The sequence below is a fragment of the Aotus nancymaae genome, unplaced genomic scaffold, assembly GCF_030222135.1.
Source record: "Aotus nancymaae isolate 86718 unplaced genomic scaffold, 86718_ANA_hifiasm-v0.15.2.pri h1tg000067l, whole genome shotgun sequence".
In the NCBI taxonomy this organism is placed as follows: Eukaryota; Metazoa; Chordata; class Mammalia; order Primates; family Aotidae; genus Aotus; species Aotus nancymaae.
The window spans coordinates 33418268-33436194 of record NW_026988482.1 but is presented as its reverse complement, the minus strand read 5'-3'; the positions used below and the strand labels follow the sequence as shown (position 1 = coordinate 33436194).

The 17927-nt window shown below is 37.3% G+C and overlaps 1 protein-coding gene across 8 annotated transcripts in view; it reads left to right on the top strand.

Moving 5' to 3' along the window:
• The window catches only part of CFAP20DC (CFAP20 domain containing), a 350823-nt gene that overhangs the window by 129696 nt on the left and 203200 nt on the right, over positions 1–17927 (top strand). For all 8 annotated transcript variants that reach the window (XM_012462831.3, XM_012462830.3, XM_012462834.3 and 5 more), the window contains one exon: positions 1882–1996. In XM_012462831.3, the coding sequence (XP_012318254.1) occupies positions 1882–1996 (115 nt within the window). The remainder of the gene's footprint in view (positions 1–1881; positions 1997–17927) is intronic.

The following is a 17927-nucleotide window of genomic DNA, read 5'->3' as shown; positions in this document are numbered from 1 at the left end:
GCCAACATGGTGAAACTCCATCTCTACTAAAAATACAAAAATTAGCTGGGTGTAGTGGCAGGTGCCTGTAATCACAGGTACTCAGGAAGCTGAGGCAGGCAAATCACTTGAACCTAGGAAGCAGAAATTGCAGTGAGCCACTATTACGCCATTGCACCATTGCACTCCATCCTGGACAACAAGAGCAAAACTCCATCTCAAAAAAAAAAAATTATTTTATTCATGAAAACACAGTAACCCTTTAATAAAACTGTGATGGATTAGTTTTTGGTTAATGCAGTCCCTCTTTTTGTTCCCTTTTCCTTTCTAGAATCCTCGTAGTCTTTCTTTTTATTTCCCAATCAGAACTTGAAGAAGAGACCTAATAGCATCCCAGATGGCAAGATTTTCAAAACACATTTGATTCATGTACCCCATTAGTAAAATATTTGTACCTACTTGCCATATAGGGACATTTATTTTGAAAATATATAAATATGTTATTATACTACTGGAAAATGAGATGTACACAAAAATAATGTTTTAAGAAGATGAGGTGAAATTTCTAATGTTTTCTTCCTGCACTTCAGTGAATTGTTGCATATCACCCCTCCTTCCCATTTGTTCATCCCACTTTGAAGACACTGCCTTAGGGTAAATGCAATACCATGTTTACGTATATGTATATACGTCAGGGTATAATAGTGCCATAGTGTTAATACTTCTGCATTTTAAACATTAGCTCTGACTATGGATTGAAAGACTTTGCTTTTTAAATCAATTTATATCATTTAGTGCAAGTAGGGTGGAATTTTTAGGTCTGGGGTGTACTCTGAAATCATCTCACCTAATTTTTACTGTATTTATTCTTAACATTATTTAATGATAGTTTTTTCACTGAAAGATATGTAGAGTATTTTAGAGGGAAGCAATACTGAGATTAGAAAAATGGGAAGGAAGAGGAATGGAAGTGCTATAGAAAAGACAATGCTAATTTTAAAAACAGTTAAGTACGTTATAAATATTGACAGCAGTGCATTTGAATGAAATGTTGTCTTCTTGGGGGATTATAAAATGTAGAAAATTAGCAGTGTAATATGTCTAAACAAACTGTTCTCCTCATAATGGAGAAAAATCATTCTCAAATAAAAAGTTTTTAAAGAAGCATCAATTCTATAATAGAGCAGCCTGAGACAGGTTTGGAGACTTTAAGCCTGCTGTGTTACCTCTGAGACCTAAAGGAAGCAGAACATAAAAATAAGCCTCTATCAATTTGAAGCAAACCTAATCTTCGTGATCATGGTCATAGTCTAAATCTATTAAAGGTGTTCAAATTCAGTGTCCTTGGTATCACTTTGGATTGACCTGAATAGTGAGCCATAAAGTTGTGTATTATAATTCTGGTTGGAAGATGTGTGCTTAGGAAGTAAAACCGACAGCCAGTGTTTTGTGTCTGTCTCTAAGCAGACTAAGAGCCTATATAAAATGACAGATGCATTTTTAGGGGAAGAAACCTATAATGTTTTCCTATTTAGTAGGTGACAGTATGTCCCAAGATAACACAAGCTTAAGGGGCTGAAACAAGTATGGTTATTAAAGGCTAGCAGTTTCTCAGTTCATCCAAATTGAATTTTTTCATAGGCTAGAGGACTGTGGAAATCTAGTGTAGAGTACTGAAATAAATTAGCATATTAAGTGAATTTATATATTCAGGCTTCTGAGCACTTTGAATTTAAGGAAGACATTTTATTACTTCTTGAAAGAAAAAGGCAATTCTTAAATTCTATGTTTGATCTTCCTGTTAGGGTGTATATGATAAATTACATCATTTTGATGATTATCCAAAGAAGTGGTTACTAAATTGATGGGACTCTTTCTGTCCTCTCTCCTCTATTTTTTCAGAATTACTGATTTAGGGAACATCAAACGAAGATTATATTTATCAACGGTCCATAAGGAACTATCCTCAACTCCTCTTCATGCAAAAATTCCACTCTTCATGATCAAACGTAAGATTGTAAGTATCACATGAATGTTGCCTAAAATATTAAATTCAATTCAGCAAATATTAATTATGAGCTGACTCCTTATGTGAGACACTTTGTTAAGTACCATGGTGGTATAAAAAAATGAATAAAATTCATGGCCTTCCTTCCCCTCTCTTGAAAGAGCTTAACATTTAAGTGAAATAACATAATTATTTGAACACCTATAAAATCACCAAAACTGTGGTACAAAGCACAGTGGAGAGAAAAAAGTGCTATTGGTACTATGAAAGGGAAAGGAATCCATCTGACTGGGGATGGGGGAAGGCTTTCTGAAGGAGATAGCACTTAGAGTGGACTTTAGAGGACTCTAACATTTCAACAGGAAGAGAAAGGAAGCCAAACATTCCAGCTGAAGCAACAGTATGGGCAGAAGCATGGAGGCTGGAAAGAGGTAACCTCCCGAGAACAGCAAACAATTAATCATGGTTGCCAGGTTGATAGAGAGCCCTAAAGAAACATTGATCTTACTGTACAAGAGCCTGATATGGGTTCAGAGATTTTAAGTATGTTGTGTAACTTCTGAAGGGCCTGATTTTCCTGACAAGTCTTTGTCAAACTTCAGTCATTTCAGTACTACTCTCAGTGCCGTTTATGTACTACCCATTCTGAAATGCACTTGATACTTTCCTTTAAATCAACTCTCTTCTTTTTTTTTCTTAAATTTATTTTTAAGAGAAAACTTTATATTAGTTTTGTAAGTGGAAAACCAGTGTAATTTTCCAAAGATACAACATAAAAATAAACATACTGAAAACAAAACAATATTTTAAAGTATAACTGGGAATTGTTTCTTGTTTAAGGTTCTGTCCTGAGTTCTGCTGTTTGTTAAAAAGAGTTTATCAAGGATTAGATACATGTTCGAGCATTCTCCCGGTCAGTTAGGACTGAAGGAAAACTGATAAAGGAACATTTTTTATTCCAGGATCCAGAGTTATTTAATGCCACACCCATATACCATCTAAAATCATTTCACAAATGGTATATGTTCCACCCTTTGAGAACTACTATGGTAGAGAAAAGGAAGCCATTAAAGCTTTTGGGCTAGGAAAGGACCACACAGTCACTTCTGTGCTTCAGGAAGATTAATCTGATAGTAATATTTGCAATGATTTGGAGCAGGTAGAAATTGGAAGTGAGGAAGCTATTTGCAAATTATCTAGATTAGGGTTAGTTAGGACTGGTTGGGGGAGCAGTGGAGAAATGGATGTGAAGCAACATCAGAAACTTATAGTCAGATGAGCCAAGACATATATGTAAACAGACCTTTTCCATAGAGTGTGTGGTACATTCTGTGAGAGCAAGAATCAGAATGAACTACAGAGTAAAAGGAGAGTGGTCAGAGAAGGCCCTGTGAAGAAGTCAGTGCCTGAGCTTGGCCTTGAAAGACAGGAAGCATTAACCAGTTGGAGAATGGGAGAGGAGTGCTCCTGGAAGAAAACAAGCAGCATTAAGGGTAGCTGCGTGAAGTGAACAGACAAGCCAAGTGATCTAGTGTTGCTGAAGAGAACCAAGGAGGTTCCAATAAGGGAGAATAGTTGAGAATGGAAAGTGTTTAGAGAGCATGGTAATCATAAGTAACTTCAATAAGAAGTTCTGGTGTATTAGGAAAGAGACAGGGCCATGAGCTAAGAGAGTGGAAAATGGCAGCATTGAGTGCCTACTGACCATTTCTTTCAGCAGGCAGATCCACTGGGCTTGCTGTTCTTGTAGACATAAGTAAGAATGGGAATTAAACATAAATTTGGAGATTTGCAACCCTGTAATAAAAATGAGCTGGATTATGGAATAAATGGATGGTTTCTGTTTGCAGTAGAAGTTTTAAAAATTCATTTAATATTAAATATCCATAAACGCTTGAACATTAAATGGGAATACTCCAGTTATTGGAGTTAAACCATTTAAGACATTTAGAGAAACCTTACAAATAAAATTGTATTCATCCTTTTGTGTTTAGGTATTGATTTCCTTATTCATGTAATATTGTTCAGAGTTCAGTATTAGGTGGTTTCTAAGAGTTAAAGCCCATGTGAGACAAATACACTATTCAGTGTGTAGTTAATAAATCATATTTGTCACTACCTTGCTTTTGTGAGTTCAGTCACCCTTGTCAGTTAACTAACTCTGAAGTTTAGATATTTCATCAAAATCTGAGCATTATGTATGTGGCTATAACCCCCATAGACAGCGTACATTCATGGAAATCCAGTATTTGAAAACTAAATATTATCTATTATAAGTAAACCACACAAGTATCTTGATGAGATAGGAAGTGAACTTTATTGAAAGATCTTTCATATTTGATAAATGAGTTTTTCAGATGAATATGTGTTATGTGTTAACAGTGCCAGGTATGTAATGACATAAACAATTTAGTATTTAAACTATAAAGAAAGGAGCTATAACAGGTACCGTGGAACAATGTTTCCTAACCCTCTTCAATTCATCTGTCTTCCTCATGTTTCTACCCCTGGGAAAGTGGCTCAATTGAGATAAAAAAAGGAGAGGCCAAGTACAGTGGCTTACGCCTGTAACCCCAGCACTTTGGAAGGCCAAGGCTGGCGGAGGTCAGGAGTTCAAGACCAGCCTGACCAACATGGAGAAACCCCGTCTCTCCTAAAAAATACAAAAATTAGCCAGGCATGGTGATGTATGCCTGTAATCTCAGCTGCTCAGGAGGCAGAGGCAGGAGAATCGCTTGAACCCGGGAGGCAGAGGTTGCAGTGAGCCAAGATCGCACCATTGCTCTCCAGCCTGGGCAAGAGCAAAACTCTGTCTCAAAAAAAAAAAAAAAAAAAAAAGATGTAGACAAGAAAGTTAATATAAAGAAATCATATTGGCGACTACTCTAGGTGACTTCAGCTCATGTTATGCTAAATTTTAAACAGCAAAACAATCATAGCATATCTAGAACTTTCCTTCTGATGGGTAAATCTAGAAAAAATTTGAATCAATGCTAAACAATAAGAACCAGATAGGGCATTTGTTTCCATGGTGTTCTCCTCAGGCCCATATGCCAACCTAGTGAGATCATCAAGTCATAATTACTTGTAATATGTTCTAATTACTCTATATTTTATTACATATATAAGATGTAAATAGTACGTAGGGGTTTTGTGATCCTGTGCAAAGTTCCTGTTTCATTTTCTTCATCTATAAAATGCAGGCAATATGAAGTATGCATACCGTTAAGGTTGTTGTGGGGATTTACATGAATTAATAAGCATAAAGCTCTTAGAATAGTGCCTAGCATAGAGTAAGCCCTAGATATGGATTGTAAGTTCTATCTGATCTATAGATGCTACTTCTTCCAGGAAACATACTATGATTTCCCTTCTGCGGATTAGATATTTTGGACATAGCTCATCATTGCTATTCACAGTTTCATAAGCCTCATAATATCTCTTCACCCTGCACTTTAATAATCTGTTTACTTGTCTTTTTTTCCTAGTAGATTATAAGCATGTCATCTCTAGTCCCTATCAGTGCATGGCATATAGTAAGTGCTCAATAAATGTTTACTGAACAAATTGGCAAGTCTTAATATATCTCCTGACATAGGAGAAAAAATAATGAGTTTATCATGGCCAAATTATATAAACTTTTTAAATGTGCTTGGTGATTCCACAAATGCCCAGGAATATTCAAATATTAAGAAATTTGGTTTGAAAACTTGCTCTTATTCCTCCTAATCCAAGAGGTGCTTGGCAGCAGAGGTCTTTCCTTTCCACAACTACTATACTCTATTCCCAGTGAGCCCTTATTTAATTAAAGCTGACTTGTGTTTTTGGGGAAATTTCCAGAAAGCAGCAAGGTGGCAGAAAGCATCTCACTCATTCAAGATGCCATCCCTAAGAGGCCTTCCTGGTGTTGATGTTGTATTGGCCCCAGTTCTCTGTTTTTGCCAAAGCACTTGTCACTTCTTTCTACCCCTTAGGAACTAGTGGATATTTTGTTGGCAGACCCCAAAACAGCATTCTAAAAGCATTTCAGCTAGCATTTATAAATCAGGAAATTTCATGTAAAATTCCTAATTTCAGACCTCCCCTGAAAAAAGTCAGATTTCTCAACATTGAACCTGCTTTATCGCATACAAGCTCTTGGTGGGAGCTAAGTAGTAATGGCACATTTCTAAGAAGGTGTAAGCTCTCCTGTGAAGTTGAATCCTCTTTACGCATAAGGTATACAAGTGGACTCAGACCTTTCTTGCTTCACTCATTTCAGTTTTCTGCCAGGGCCCTCTAGGTGTTCATCGGGAACCCTTGATTTACAGGATAATTGCCAAATGGTCCACTTCGCCTTGGTTTTTTAGCTAAAGCCTTTACGTAGCCCAAGGCTGCAAATAAAGTTAATATTCTTCTAGCCACATCAATATGAATATTTATATATAAGCCATTTTATATAAATGCCTTTAAATGTTTAACCTTTCAAATAAAAATTTTTATATTGCATGTTATTTTTAGTTGTGAAGAGTCCCTTTAACATGTAAATTATAACAATTTATGCTTTTAACTTGGGTTTTCAATGGCAAGATCAATTTTAAAAATTAAAAACTATCAGATTAAATAGTAGAAGTACCCACTTAGTTGAGACTCACTGGAATCAGTCTTACTACTGTAATGTAATTTCAATTAGTTGATGCTGGTATCAGATGAACATCAATGTCTCGTTACCAAAGTATGTATTAAAGTACAGTAAATTTAATTCCATTTGAACAGGAAGTTCAATTATGAGATATCATTCAGCATAAATCATTCATTGGAGATATAACAAAGTGATATGATAAATTACAATGCCAAAATCTTTTAGTAACCTCTAGAATTCAGATACCCAGTATTTGTCATTTAAATGGATAAAATTACTCTTTAGGAGCTGTTCCATCTTGAACCACAACTCTAAAGGAATATTTTATAGCTTTTATTACAAACTAGAAGTCTGGTATAATGTTTTTAAAGCTTCCCTTCATAGATCATTTTTCCCATAGAGCCAATGATTTGGAAGTTTGAGGTTTTTAATAGTGTTTAATTTCTTGAGTGTCATTGAATGAGAAGGGAATGGAGGATGCAGATTTATTCAGGCAAAAGGTCATTTAGAGATACGTACAAGAAGCAATTAGAGAATGTCTCTTAATATTATCGTTCTTAATGTTATCATTCTAACCTAGAATCCATTGTTATGTTAATGGTACTTGCTTGAGAGTTTTTAAATGTTTTCATCTCATTTATGTGAATATTATTATTTTTTCTTCACCCACTCTGTCGCCCAGGGTGGAGTGCAGTGGCACAATCTCAGCTCACTGCAACCTCTGCGTCCCAGGTTCAAATAATTCTCCTGCCTCAGCCTCCTGAGTATCTGGGACTATAGGGGCCCACTACCACACGTGGCTTATTTTTGTATTTTTAGTAGAGCAGGGTTTCACCATGTTGGCCAGGCTTGTCTCAAACTCCTGATCTGCCTGCCTCAGTCTCCCCAGGTGCTGGGATTATAAGCATGAGCCACTGTGCCTAGTCTGATTATTATTTTTAAATACATTTTTTCTTTTCCTACTTACCTCTCAGTCTAATATGGGTACTGAAGAAATTTGGGGAAAGGAGAACTGTCTTATGCGTTCTGCTGATCCTGAATGATTAAGTAGGCACAATTAATTCAAAATAAGTTTATTCTGGAAAACACATGATTACTTAGCTTTAGGGTCACCCCAGTTTTGAAATACTTAAATTGGCAGGATGCTGTTAGTATTAACATGTGGTCTCTGGAGCTAGATTCTATGGGTTCAGATTCTGGTTCTGTCACTTCCTGACTGCAGGCCCTTGAGCAAATCAGTTGATCTCTCTGATTCATTTTCCTTAACAGTTAGACAGTACAATAATAGTACCTGCTTAATAGACCAGTTGTTAGGATTAAGTAGGTTGTGACTTATAACAGTGCCATAGTCATAGTATGTGCTCAGTCTGTGTTAGTTGATGTTGTTATTATTTTACTATTTTCCATTGACATGAATCCATATTTGTTAACCAATAAATACAGTGTCATGATAAACCTCTGAACTTACAGTTTATTTTAATTAACAAATATTGATTGAGTTCCTGCTGTCGGCCAAGGTCTGTGCCAGATGATATGAATCCAAAGGTGAATTGAACATGGTCTTTCTCCTTGAGGAGATTATAATATGGCAGAAAAGGCAAACATGTAAATAATTACTGATAATGGGCTGTGGTAAACACCAAACTAGTCTTATAAGTGCTAGTAGAGGAAAATATCAGACTTTTCTAGCCAAGTTGGGGATGATTGTAAGTAAAGTAATTTTCTCTTGGAGCAACATTTAAAACTCTTTTAGGAAAGACAACAACATCTAGAAATTCAACAACACAGTAGTCACAATGTCCAGTATATAATGAAAATAAAATTTCTAGATAGACAAAGTGGGAAAACCCCATAACCAGGAGAAAAAAAGTCAGTGACTAGAAATAGACTCAGACATGACAAAGATTAATAGGATGAGGAGACAAGGGCTTTAAAATAACCGTTATAAATAAAGTAAAGGATTTAAAGAAAATATGTACATAATGAAAAAACAAGGGGAGAACATAAATAGAGAAATAAAAGCTATAAAAATAAAATTTAGAATCTATAAAGATATCAGATAATTCAACAAGAAAAAAACAAATAACCCCATTAAGAAGTGAACCATGGGTATGAACAGACAATTCTCAAAAGAAGACATGCAAGTGGTCAACAAAAATATGAAAAAATATGCTCCGCATCAATAATCATCAAAGAAATGCAAATTAAAACCACAATGAGATCATCACACATGAGTCAGAATAGCTATTTTTAAAAAGTCAAAAAACAACAGGTGTTGGTGAGGTTATGGAGAAATGAGAATGCTTATACACTATTGGTGGGAATATAAATTAGCACAACCTCTATGGAAAACAGTATAGACATTTCTCAAAGAACTAAAAATAGAGCTACCACTTGGCCCAGCAACCCCACTACTGGATGTCTACCAAAGGAAAAGAAATCCGCATATCAAAAAGACACCTGCCCTCATATGTTTATTACAGAACTATTAACAATAGCAAAGACATGGAATAAACCTAAGTGTCCACCAGCAGATAACTGAGTAAAGAAAATGTGGTATGTATACCATGAAATATGGCACAGCCATTAAAAAAAGAATGAAATAATGTATTTTGCAGCAGCATGTTGGAGCTGAAGGCCATTATCCTAAGCAAAATAACAGAAAATCAAATACTCATGTTCCTACTCACAAATGGCAGCCAAACAATGGATACGCATGTACATATAGAGGGAAGCAATAGGCACTGGCTACTTTAAAAGTCAGGCAATATATCCATGTAACAAATCTAGACATGTACAGCTTAATCTATAATTTAAAAACTTTTTAAAAGAAATTAGCATTCTAGAACTGAAAAAAAAATACAGTATCTGAAATAAAAGACTCTCTGGATGGGTATAACACCAGGTTAAACACTGGGGAATATCAGTAAAACTGAAGTCAGAAATACTCAGCAAAACAAGAACAAACTACCAATATACACAACACTGATGAGCCTTAAATATTATGATAAGTGAAAGACGCCATTTACTGTAATTTCATTTATATAAAATTATAGAACAAACACAATGTAAGGTGCAAGAAATCAGTGGTTGCCCCTACGAGGGGTGAGTTCTGGGATTATTTGGGAAGCTGCACAGGATCTGTCTGGGGTGATTGAAACATCCTGTATCTTGATGGGATGTGGTATTCAGGTGTATGATATGATCATAACTAATTGAATTATATCCTTAACATCTGTGCATTTCATAGTATGAAAGCCTGAAAGATTTTGTGGTTGACATTTATTGAGCATGAATGATGTACCAGGCACTATTGTAAGTGCTTGTATGTGCTTAAACATTTAATCCAAACAACTCTGTGAGGAATGTACATTATTATCGCCATTTTATAAATGAGGAAAAGGAGGCTAAGAGAGGTTCAGTAGCTGGGAACATTATATAATTAGTGGTGAGGTTGATATCCAAATCCAGACAGTCTGGCTCCAGAGCCCAAACTCGTGCATCCCTGGGAAGAATATATTTCAAAGGAGTTGCCACTATGGTTTAACTAGAAGCAGTTGCCAGACAGATTAAAAATAGACTTTGTGACTTGATAATTAAAATAATGTCCAATTCAAAACTTTTCAAAGTAAATGGCTTCAGAATAATGAAGTTAAGTCTCAGGATGTAGCCCTATGAGTGGATTTGGAATAGAGAGTTAAAGGAAAGAGAGTTAAAGGACCATTAGGATGTTTAACGGAATGTTAGAAGATGAGATGAACCTGGTTCCAGCTTTGTTCAGGAGTGTGAATAGAGGATGGTGTGGTTGCATCTGTAGGAGTGACAGGAATGACCGGGGAATGATTTGAATGAAGATTGTTGAAGCTAAAAGGGTAGTAGAGCCTGTCTTTGCAATGCCTTGGGCTTCAAAGATGATAGAATTCCAAATCAGAAACACAAACCCTCTCCTACTACCTCCCAGCCCCTGGGCCTCAAAATAGAGGGCTATAGAAGTACAAATGAACTCCATAAGTGAACTACTCCAGAGTTGAAGGAGAAGTAATATCTCGGAGAAAAGCTAGGTTTCATTGATGGAAAATGCAGAGAATGTAAGTACTTTTCATAAGTAAGAATTTTAGGGGGCATGGTGAAAGAGTGCCTTGAGGATGGAACTGTGATTTCAGAAAGAGATAGTTTGTTCCATGTGGGTAGGAATTGAGAGGTACACATGGAGTGCTGAACAGGTATTGTGACAATACTTCTACAGGAAAATTGCCCTTTCTTGGTTCAGCGAAGAGCAAGCTCAGGCAGCTCTGGCAGCCCCAGCTTTCCTTCCTCTCATCCCCTCTCTCCACAGAAGGACATGTCATGATTTGCTTTTCCTAGGGAAATTGTTTTTAATATGTTAGTCATAGGTAATTGCTTCTTCTAATCTCGTGAATATAAAATTACAATTTCAATCTCTGCTTACACCACTTATTAACCACAATGTAGTGATGGAGATGAATAAGGTCATTGTAAGTTGATTTTCTATTGAGGAATTATAACTAAAGTGAACAATTTTATTAATTGATTGAGACGGAGTCTCACTCTGTCACCCAGGCTGGAGTGCAGTGGTGTGATACTGGCTCACTGCAACCCAGCCTCCGCCTCCCGTGTTCAAGCGATTCTCTTGCCTCAGCCTCATGAATAGCTGGGACTACAGGTGCGTACCACCATGCCTGGCTAATTTTTGTATTTTTAGTAGAGACGGAGTTTCATGATATTGGCCAGGCTGGTCTTGAATTCCACACCTCATGATCCACCTGCCTCGGCATCCCAAAGCTGGGATTACAGGCATGAGCCACCACGCCTGGCCTGAAAAATTGTTTTTTTTGTTTTTTTTTTTTGAGACGGAGTTTCGCGCTTGTTACCCAGGCTGGAGTGCAATGGCGCGATCTCAGCTCACAGCAACCTCCGCCTCCTGGGTTCAGGCAATTCTCCTGCCTCAGCCTCCTGAGTAGCTGGGATTACAGGCACGCGCCACCATGCCCAGCTAATTTTTTTTGTATTAGTAGAGACGGGGTTTCACCGTCTTGACCAGGATGGTCTCGATCTCTTGACCTCGTGATCCACCCGCCTCGGCCTCCCAAAGTGCTGGGATTACAGGCTTGAGCCACCGCGCCCGGCCTGAAAAATTGTTTTTAAAGGCACGATAATAAACATCATAAGACCCTGGTTTCTGTATACCATTATGGAAATGAGAAAACAGAATGAGGTTCTAAAACTCTGAGAAGAGATGTACTTTAAGATTGCGACGGTATGAAATTGTGGTTTCTTGTTTGTCATTTCCTTTTGGAAGGACAGTGCTACCTAGAACTGTACACTGTTAGTAACACAAGCTTTCTCTGTACTGACAAATGTAACTCATTTATTGAGATCTCTTCTATAGTAATGGCAGACAGCAGGAGCATATGGAATCAAAAATATGCTCCCAAGGATTTATTATTTCATGCACTAGAACGTGTCGGGGGTGTGTATGTGTGCTCACAGAATATGCACACCTTTCAACAGTATCATAAAGCCATACTCCAAACATGAGTTGGTAAAAACTAGAAATTCATGCTTTGAATCATTCTGTCACCCTTTGCCAGTCAACTCCTTTATGCAAAATTTCATACTGGAAATAAAGAGCATAAGCTCACTTATTAATCCAAGCAACATACTAAATAGAACTGTCTTTTCTCTATCAGATTTCTGTCTTTCTGGTACATACTTCTTAAGGACTAATAATTATGGACATTTTAGATCGAGTTTTTTCCTGCTGGACTAGAGTTGTACATAGGAATATAGTAATTAGAGATCAAGAAAAATGTCAAAAAGGGATTTTTAAGAGTGAATATCATCAAGAATAGTGAAAATAGTATTTCATAAACTTCAGCTATAATTCAGATAATCCACCTGTTGGTAGTAGAGTTTATACACTTTGCTAATACTTCAGAAAATACATCACAGCATTTATAAGAACAATGAGTTATTTGTTGAAGCATATAAAAATTGGAAGCTTTATCAATATCAACTAAATTAAAAAATAATTTGTTTCCTCTAGCCAAGGGGGATTTGTGAAAGTGATTTCCATCTTTTTTAGAAACCACCCCCATCTGTATTCCCAGGAAATTGATTCCATTAAATAAAGTTAATCAATTTCCAGACATTTTTTGTCGGATGATTATAAAATGAAAGATTGAGTGTATGTGTGTAGGCAGGCACCCATATACTCAGTGTCCACACTCAGCACACATACACACACATCTTCATGTGTTCATATACACACACATATGCATACCCTTATTTGTTTAGTACATTCCATGAAGCATGAGTCCAGGTTGACAACTAAAAGGAGCATGACCATGATGGATAAGAAAAATATATAGTGGATAAGGGTCTGGTCTTTTAGGACTCAGAGTTTTAAGGAGGTCAGAACTGACTCCCAAGCAGAGCTGGTAGTGTAGCCAGCTGGAGTTTGTCTAAGTGGGTAATAAAGGGGCAGGACCCTGAGAAGAAGTGCCCAGCATGTCATATCCATGCCACTCTGGTCCTGGTAAATCTATTTGTTGTTCAAAACCAAACTCAGATGTCACCTCCAAGTCTTTCCTAGATGGGAAGACTTAGGGTCAAAGAAAATAAAGCAGATAATTTTAAAAAGCAATGATTAACGTTAAAAATATTTTTGAAGTTATATAAGGAAGAAAAAGGTAATCATAGAGAGCCACTTGGCTCAGTTGTACACAGTATTTACATAGTCACAAGAAAGAAAACACAGAATATGGACCTTAAGGGGAAAAAATGAGAGCAAATGAGAGAGTAGCAAATAATTATCCAGGGAGGATGAAGTAGGGGAAGCAGAGTGTATAAGTTAGCTAAGTCTTGTCTACCTTGTTAGGAAGTCAGTAGATAGTGTCTAAAATTGATGAATCAATTTTAAAATACAGAGGGAAGAAACAGTTAAATGAGTTGACAGTATGATTAGATGAAGGGTAAGATGACAAAGAACTGTATTTTGTATGAAACTTTTGGTGCTTTTTGGCTTATATTTGTATATAATACCATAATACGATTTTTAAAATGTTTTTTCAGATAAGGCTTTCCCAAACCTCCCCACATCCCCGCCATGAGTGCCCTCTATAGTAACTGTATTAGGTATATACCACATGTCTGCCTTCCTTCCCAGGCTGGAAGGAATGTCTTAATTATGTCTGTATCCCTGGAGCCAAGCCCAGAATCTGATACATGATAGGTACTTAGCATGTGTGGGGAAGAATGGGTCACTGGGATTGCTGACTGATGAACCAGCTGAATGGTTGGGATTGGCGCATGATATGAAGTCTTTTAGGAATAGGAACCACATTTATACAACAATAATAGTGCTCATATAATAATAAGGTTAATAATTATGATTGGTTATCTAGAAACCTCCATACCCTATAACCTTCATTTCACCAAGCCACAGTGTTTCACCACATGATGTATCTACTGGATTTGTCCCTTACACTCTACTTCCTACATCAGCTTCCTAGCCAGCCCTTCTTACTTCATACTTAGATGACTGACAGGGACCGAACTAGTCTTTCTATGCCTTGGTGCTCTCCATTCTGCTTCCTTCCCCTGACCAACCCCATCTCTCACCCCAAAATATTCCTGCATCATGGTTAGTCCAAACTTCTCAACACTCTGCTTTTGTACATTCTTTTCTTAAGAACCACAGTGATGCTTTACCCTCTCCAGATGCTCTGAAACACGGCCTCACTGGCCCATCTCACATTACTTCATTCCTCTCCAGTGTTCACCATTCTGCCAGTCAAGCTAATCTCACTATTACTTGATTCTCAGTCTACCTGCTGCCTTTGCTGACACCAGACTCCTTCAAAGACCAAAGGCTAGATAAATCCACGAAAATGGGGAGAAACCAGCGCAAAACGGCTGAAAATTCCAAAAACCAGAATGCCGCTTCTCCTCCAAAGGATCACAACTCCTCGCCACCAAGGAAAGAAAATTGGACAGAGAATGAGTTTGAGGAATTGACAGAAGTAGGCTTCAGAAGGTGGGTAATAACAAACTCCTTTAAGCTAAAGGAGCATGTTCTAACCTAATGCAAGGAAGCTAAGAACCTTGAAAAAAGGTTACATAAATTGCTAACTATAATAACCAGTTTAGAGAAGAACATAAATGACTTGATGGAGCTGAAAAACACAGCATGTGAACGTTGTGAAGCATATACAAGTATCAATAGCTAAATCGATCAAGTGGAAGAAAAGGTATCAGAGATTGAAGATCAACTCAATGAAATAAATTAAGAAGATTAGAGGAAAAAGAGTGAAAAGGAACAAACAAAGTCTTCAAGAAATATGGGACTGTGTGAAAAGACTAAATCTACGTTTGATTGATGTACCTGAAAGTGATGGAGAGAATGGAACCAAGCTGGGAAACACTCTTTAAAATATTAGCCAGGAGAACGTCCCCAACCTAGCAAGGCAGGCCAACATTCAAATTTAGGAAATACAGAAAACACCACAAAGATATGCCTCGAGAAGAGCAACCCCAAGACACATAATTGTCAGGCTGATCAAGGTTGAAATGAAGAAAAAAATGTTAAGGGCAGCCAGAGAGAAAGGTCAGGTTACTGACAAAGGGAAGCTCACCTGAATAACAGCAGATCTCTCTGCAGAAATCCTACAAGCCAGAAGAGAGTGGGGGCCAATATTCAACATTCTTAAAGGAAAGAATTTTCAACCCAGAATTTCATATCCAGCCAAACTGAGCTTCATAAGTGAAGGAGAAATAAAAGACTTCAAACTATACTACAAGGCTACAGTAATCAAAACAGCATGGTACTGGTACCAAAACAGAGACACAGACCAATGGAACAGAAGAGAGACCCCAGAAGAAACACCACACATCTACAACCATCTGATCTTTGACAAACCCAGCAAAAACAAGCAATGGGGAAAGGACTCCATGTTTAATAAATGGTGTTGGGAAAACTGGCTAGCAATGTGCAGAAAACAGAAACTGGACCCCTACCTGTCACCTTACACTAAAATTACCTCCAGATGGATCAAAGATTTAAACAAAAAAACCTAACACCATAAAAACACTAGAAGAAAACGTAGGCAAAACCATCCAGGACATAGGCATAGGCAAGGACTTCATGACTAAAACACCAAAATCAATGGCAATAAAAGCCAGGATAGACAAATGGGATCTAATTAAACTCCAGAGCTTCTGTACAGCAAAAGAAATCATCATTAGAGTGAATCAGCAACCAACAGAATGGGAAAAGATTTTTGTAATCTACCTATCTGACAAAGGGCTAATATCCAGAATCTACAAAGAACTAAAACAGATTTACAAGAAAAAAACAAACAAACCCATTCAAAAGTGGGCAAAGGATATGAACAGACACTTTTCAAAAGAGGACATATATGAGGCCAACAAACATATGAAAAAATGCTCATCATCACTGGTCATTAGAGAAGTGCAAATCAAAACCATACTAAAATATCATCTCGCCAATTAGAATGGCGATCATTAAAAAATCTGGAGACAACAGATGCTGGAGAGGATGTAGAGAAATAGGAACACTCTTACACAGTTGATGGGAGTGTAAATTAGTTCAACCATTGTAGAAGACAGTGTGGCGATTTCTCAAGGATCTAGAAATAGAAATTCCATTTGACCCAGCAATCCCACTATTGGGTATATACCCAAAGAACTATAAATCACTGTACTATAAAGACACATGTACATATATGTTCATTGCAGCCCTGTGTACGATAGCAAAGACCTGGAACCAACCCAAATGGCCATCAATGATAGACTGGACAAAGAAAATGTGGTACATATACACCATGGAATACTACGCAGCCATAAAAAACGATGAGTTCGTGTCCTTTGTAGGGACTTGGATGAATCTGGAAACCATCATTCTCAGCAAACTGACCCAAGAACAGAAAACCAAGCACCGTATGTTCTCACTCATAGGTGGGTGTTGAACAATGAGAACACGTGGACTCAGGGAGAGGAGCATCACACACAGGGGACAATTGGGAGGGGTAGGGGAGAGACAATGGGGGGCGGGGAGGGAAGGCAGCATGGGGAGGGATAACATGGGGAGAAATGCCAGATATAGTATGCACTTGAAGTAAAATAAGTAAATTTAAAAATAATAAATAAAAATAAAAATAAAATAAAATCCTTTACAGACAAGCAAATGCTGAGAGATTCTGTCACCACCAGGCCAGCCTTACAAGAGCTCCTGAAGGAAGCACTAAACATGGAAACAACCGGTACCAGCCACTGCAAAAACATGCCAAATTGTAAAGACCATCAACGCTATGAAGAAGCTGCATAAACTAATGGGCAAAATAGCCAGATAGCATCATAATAGCAGGATCAAATTCACACATAACAATATTAACCTTAAATGTAAATGGGCTAAATGCCCCAATTAAAAGGCACAGACTGACAAATTGGATAAAGCTTAAAGACCCATTGGTGTGCTGTATTCAGGAGACCCATCTCACATGCGAAGACACACCGAGGCTCAAACTAAAGGGATGGAGGAATATTTACCAAGCAAATGGAAAGCAAAAAAAAAAAAAAAAAAAAAAAAAAAAGCAGGGTTTGCATTCCTAGTATTTGATAAAACAGACTTTAAACCAACAAAGATCAAAAGAGACAAAGAAGGGCATTACATAATGGTAAAGGGATCAATTCAACAAGAAGAGCTAACTATCCTAAATCTACATGCACCAAATACAGGAGCACCCAGATTTATAAAGCAAGTTCTTAGACACCTACAAAAGACACTTAGACTCCCACAGAGTAACAGTGGGAGACTTTAACATCCCACTGTCAATATTAGACAGTTCAACCAAACACAAAATTAACAAGAATATCCAGGATTTAAACTCAGCTCTGGACCAAGCAGACCTAACAGACATCTACGGAACTCTCTACCACAATCAACAGAATATACATTCTTCTCAGCATTCCACCTCACACTTATTCTAAAACTGACCACATAATTGAAAGTAAAACACTACTTAGCAAATGCAAAAGAATGGAAATCATAACAGTCTCTCAGACAAAAATGCAGTGAAATTAGAACTCAGGTTTAAAAAACTCAATCAAAACCACACAACTACATGGAAACTGATCAGTGTGCTCCTGAATGACTATGGGGTAAATAACGAAATTACGGCAGAAATAAAGATGTTCTTTGAAGCCAATGAGAACAAAGACACAACATACCAGAATCTCTGGGACACATTTAAAGCAGTGTGAAGAGGGAAATTTATA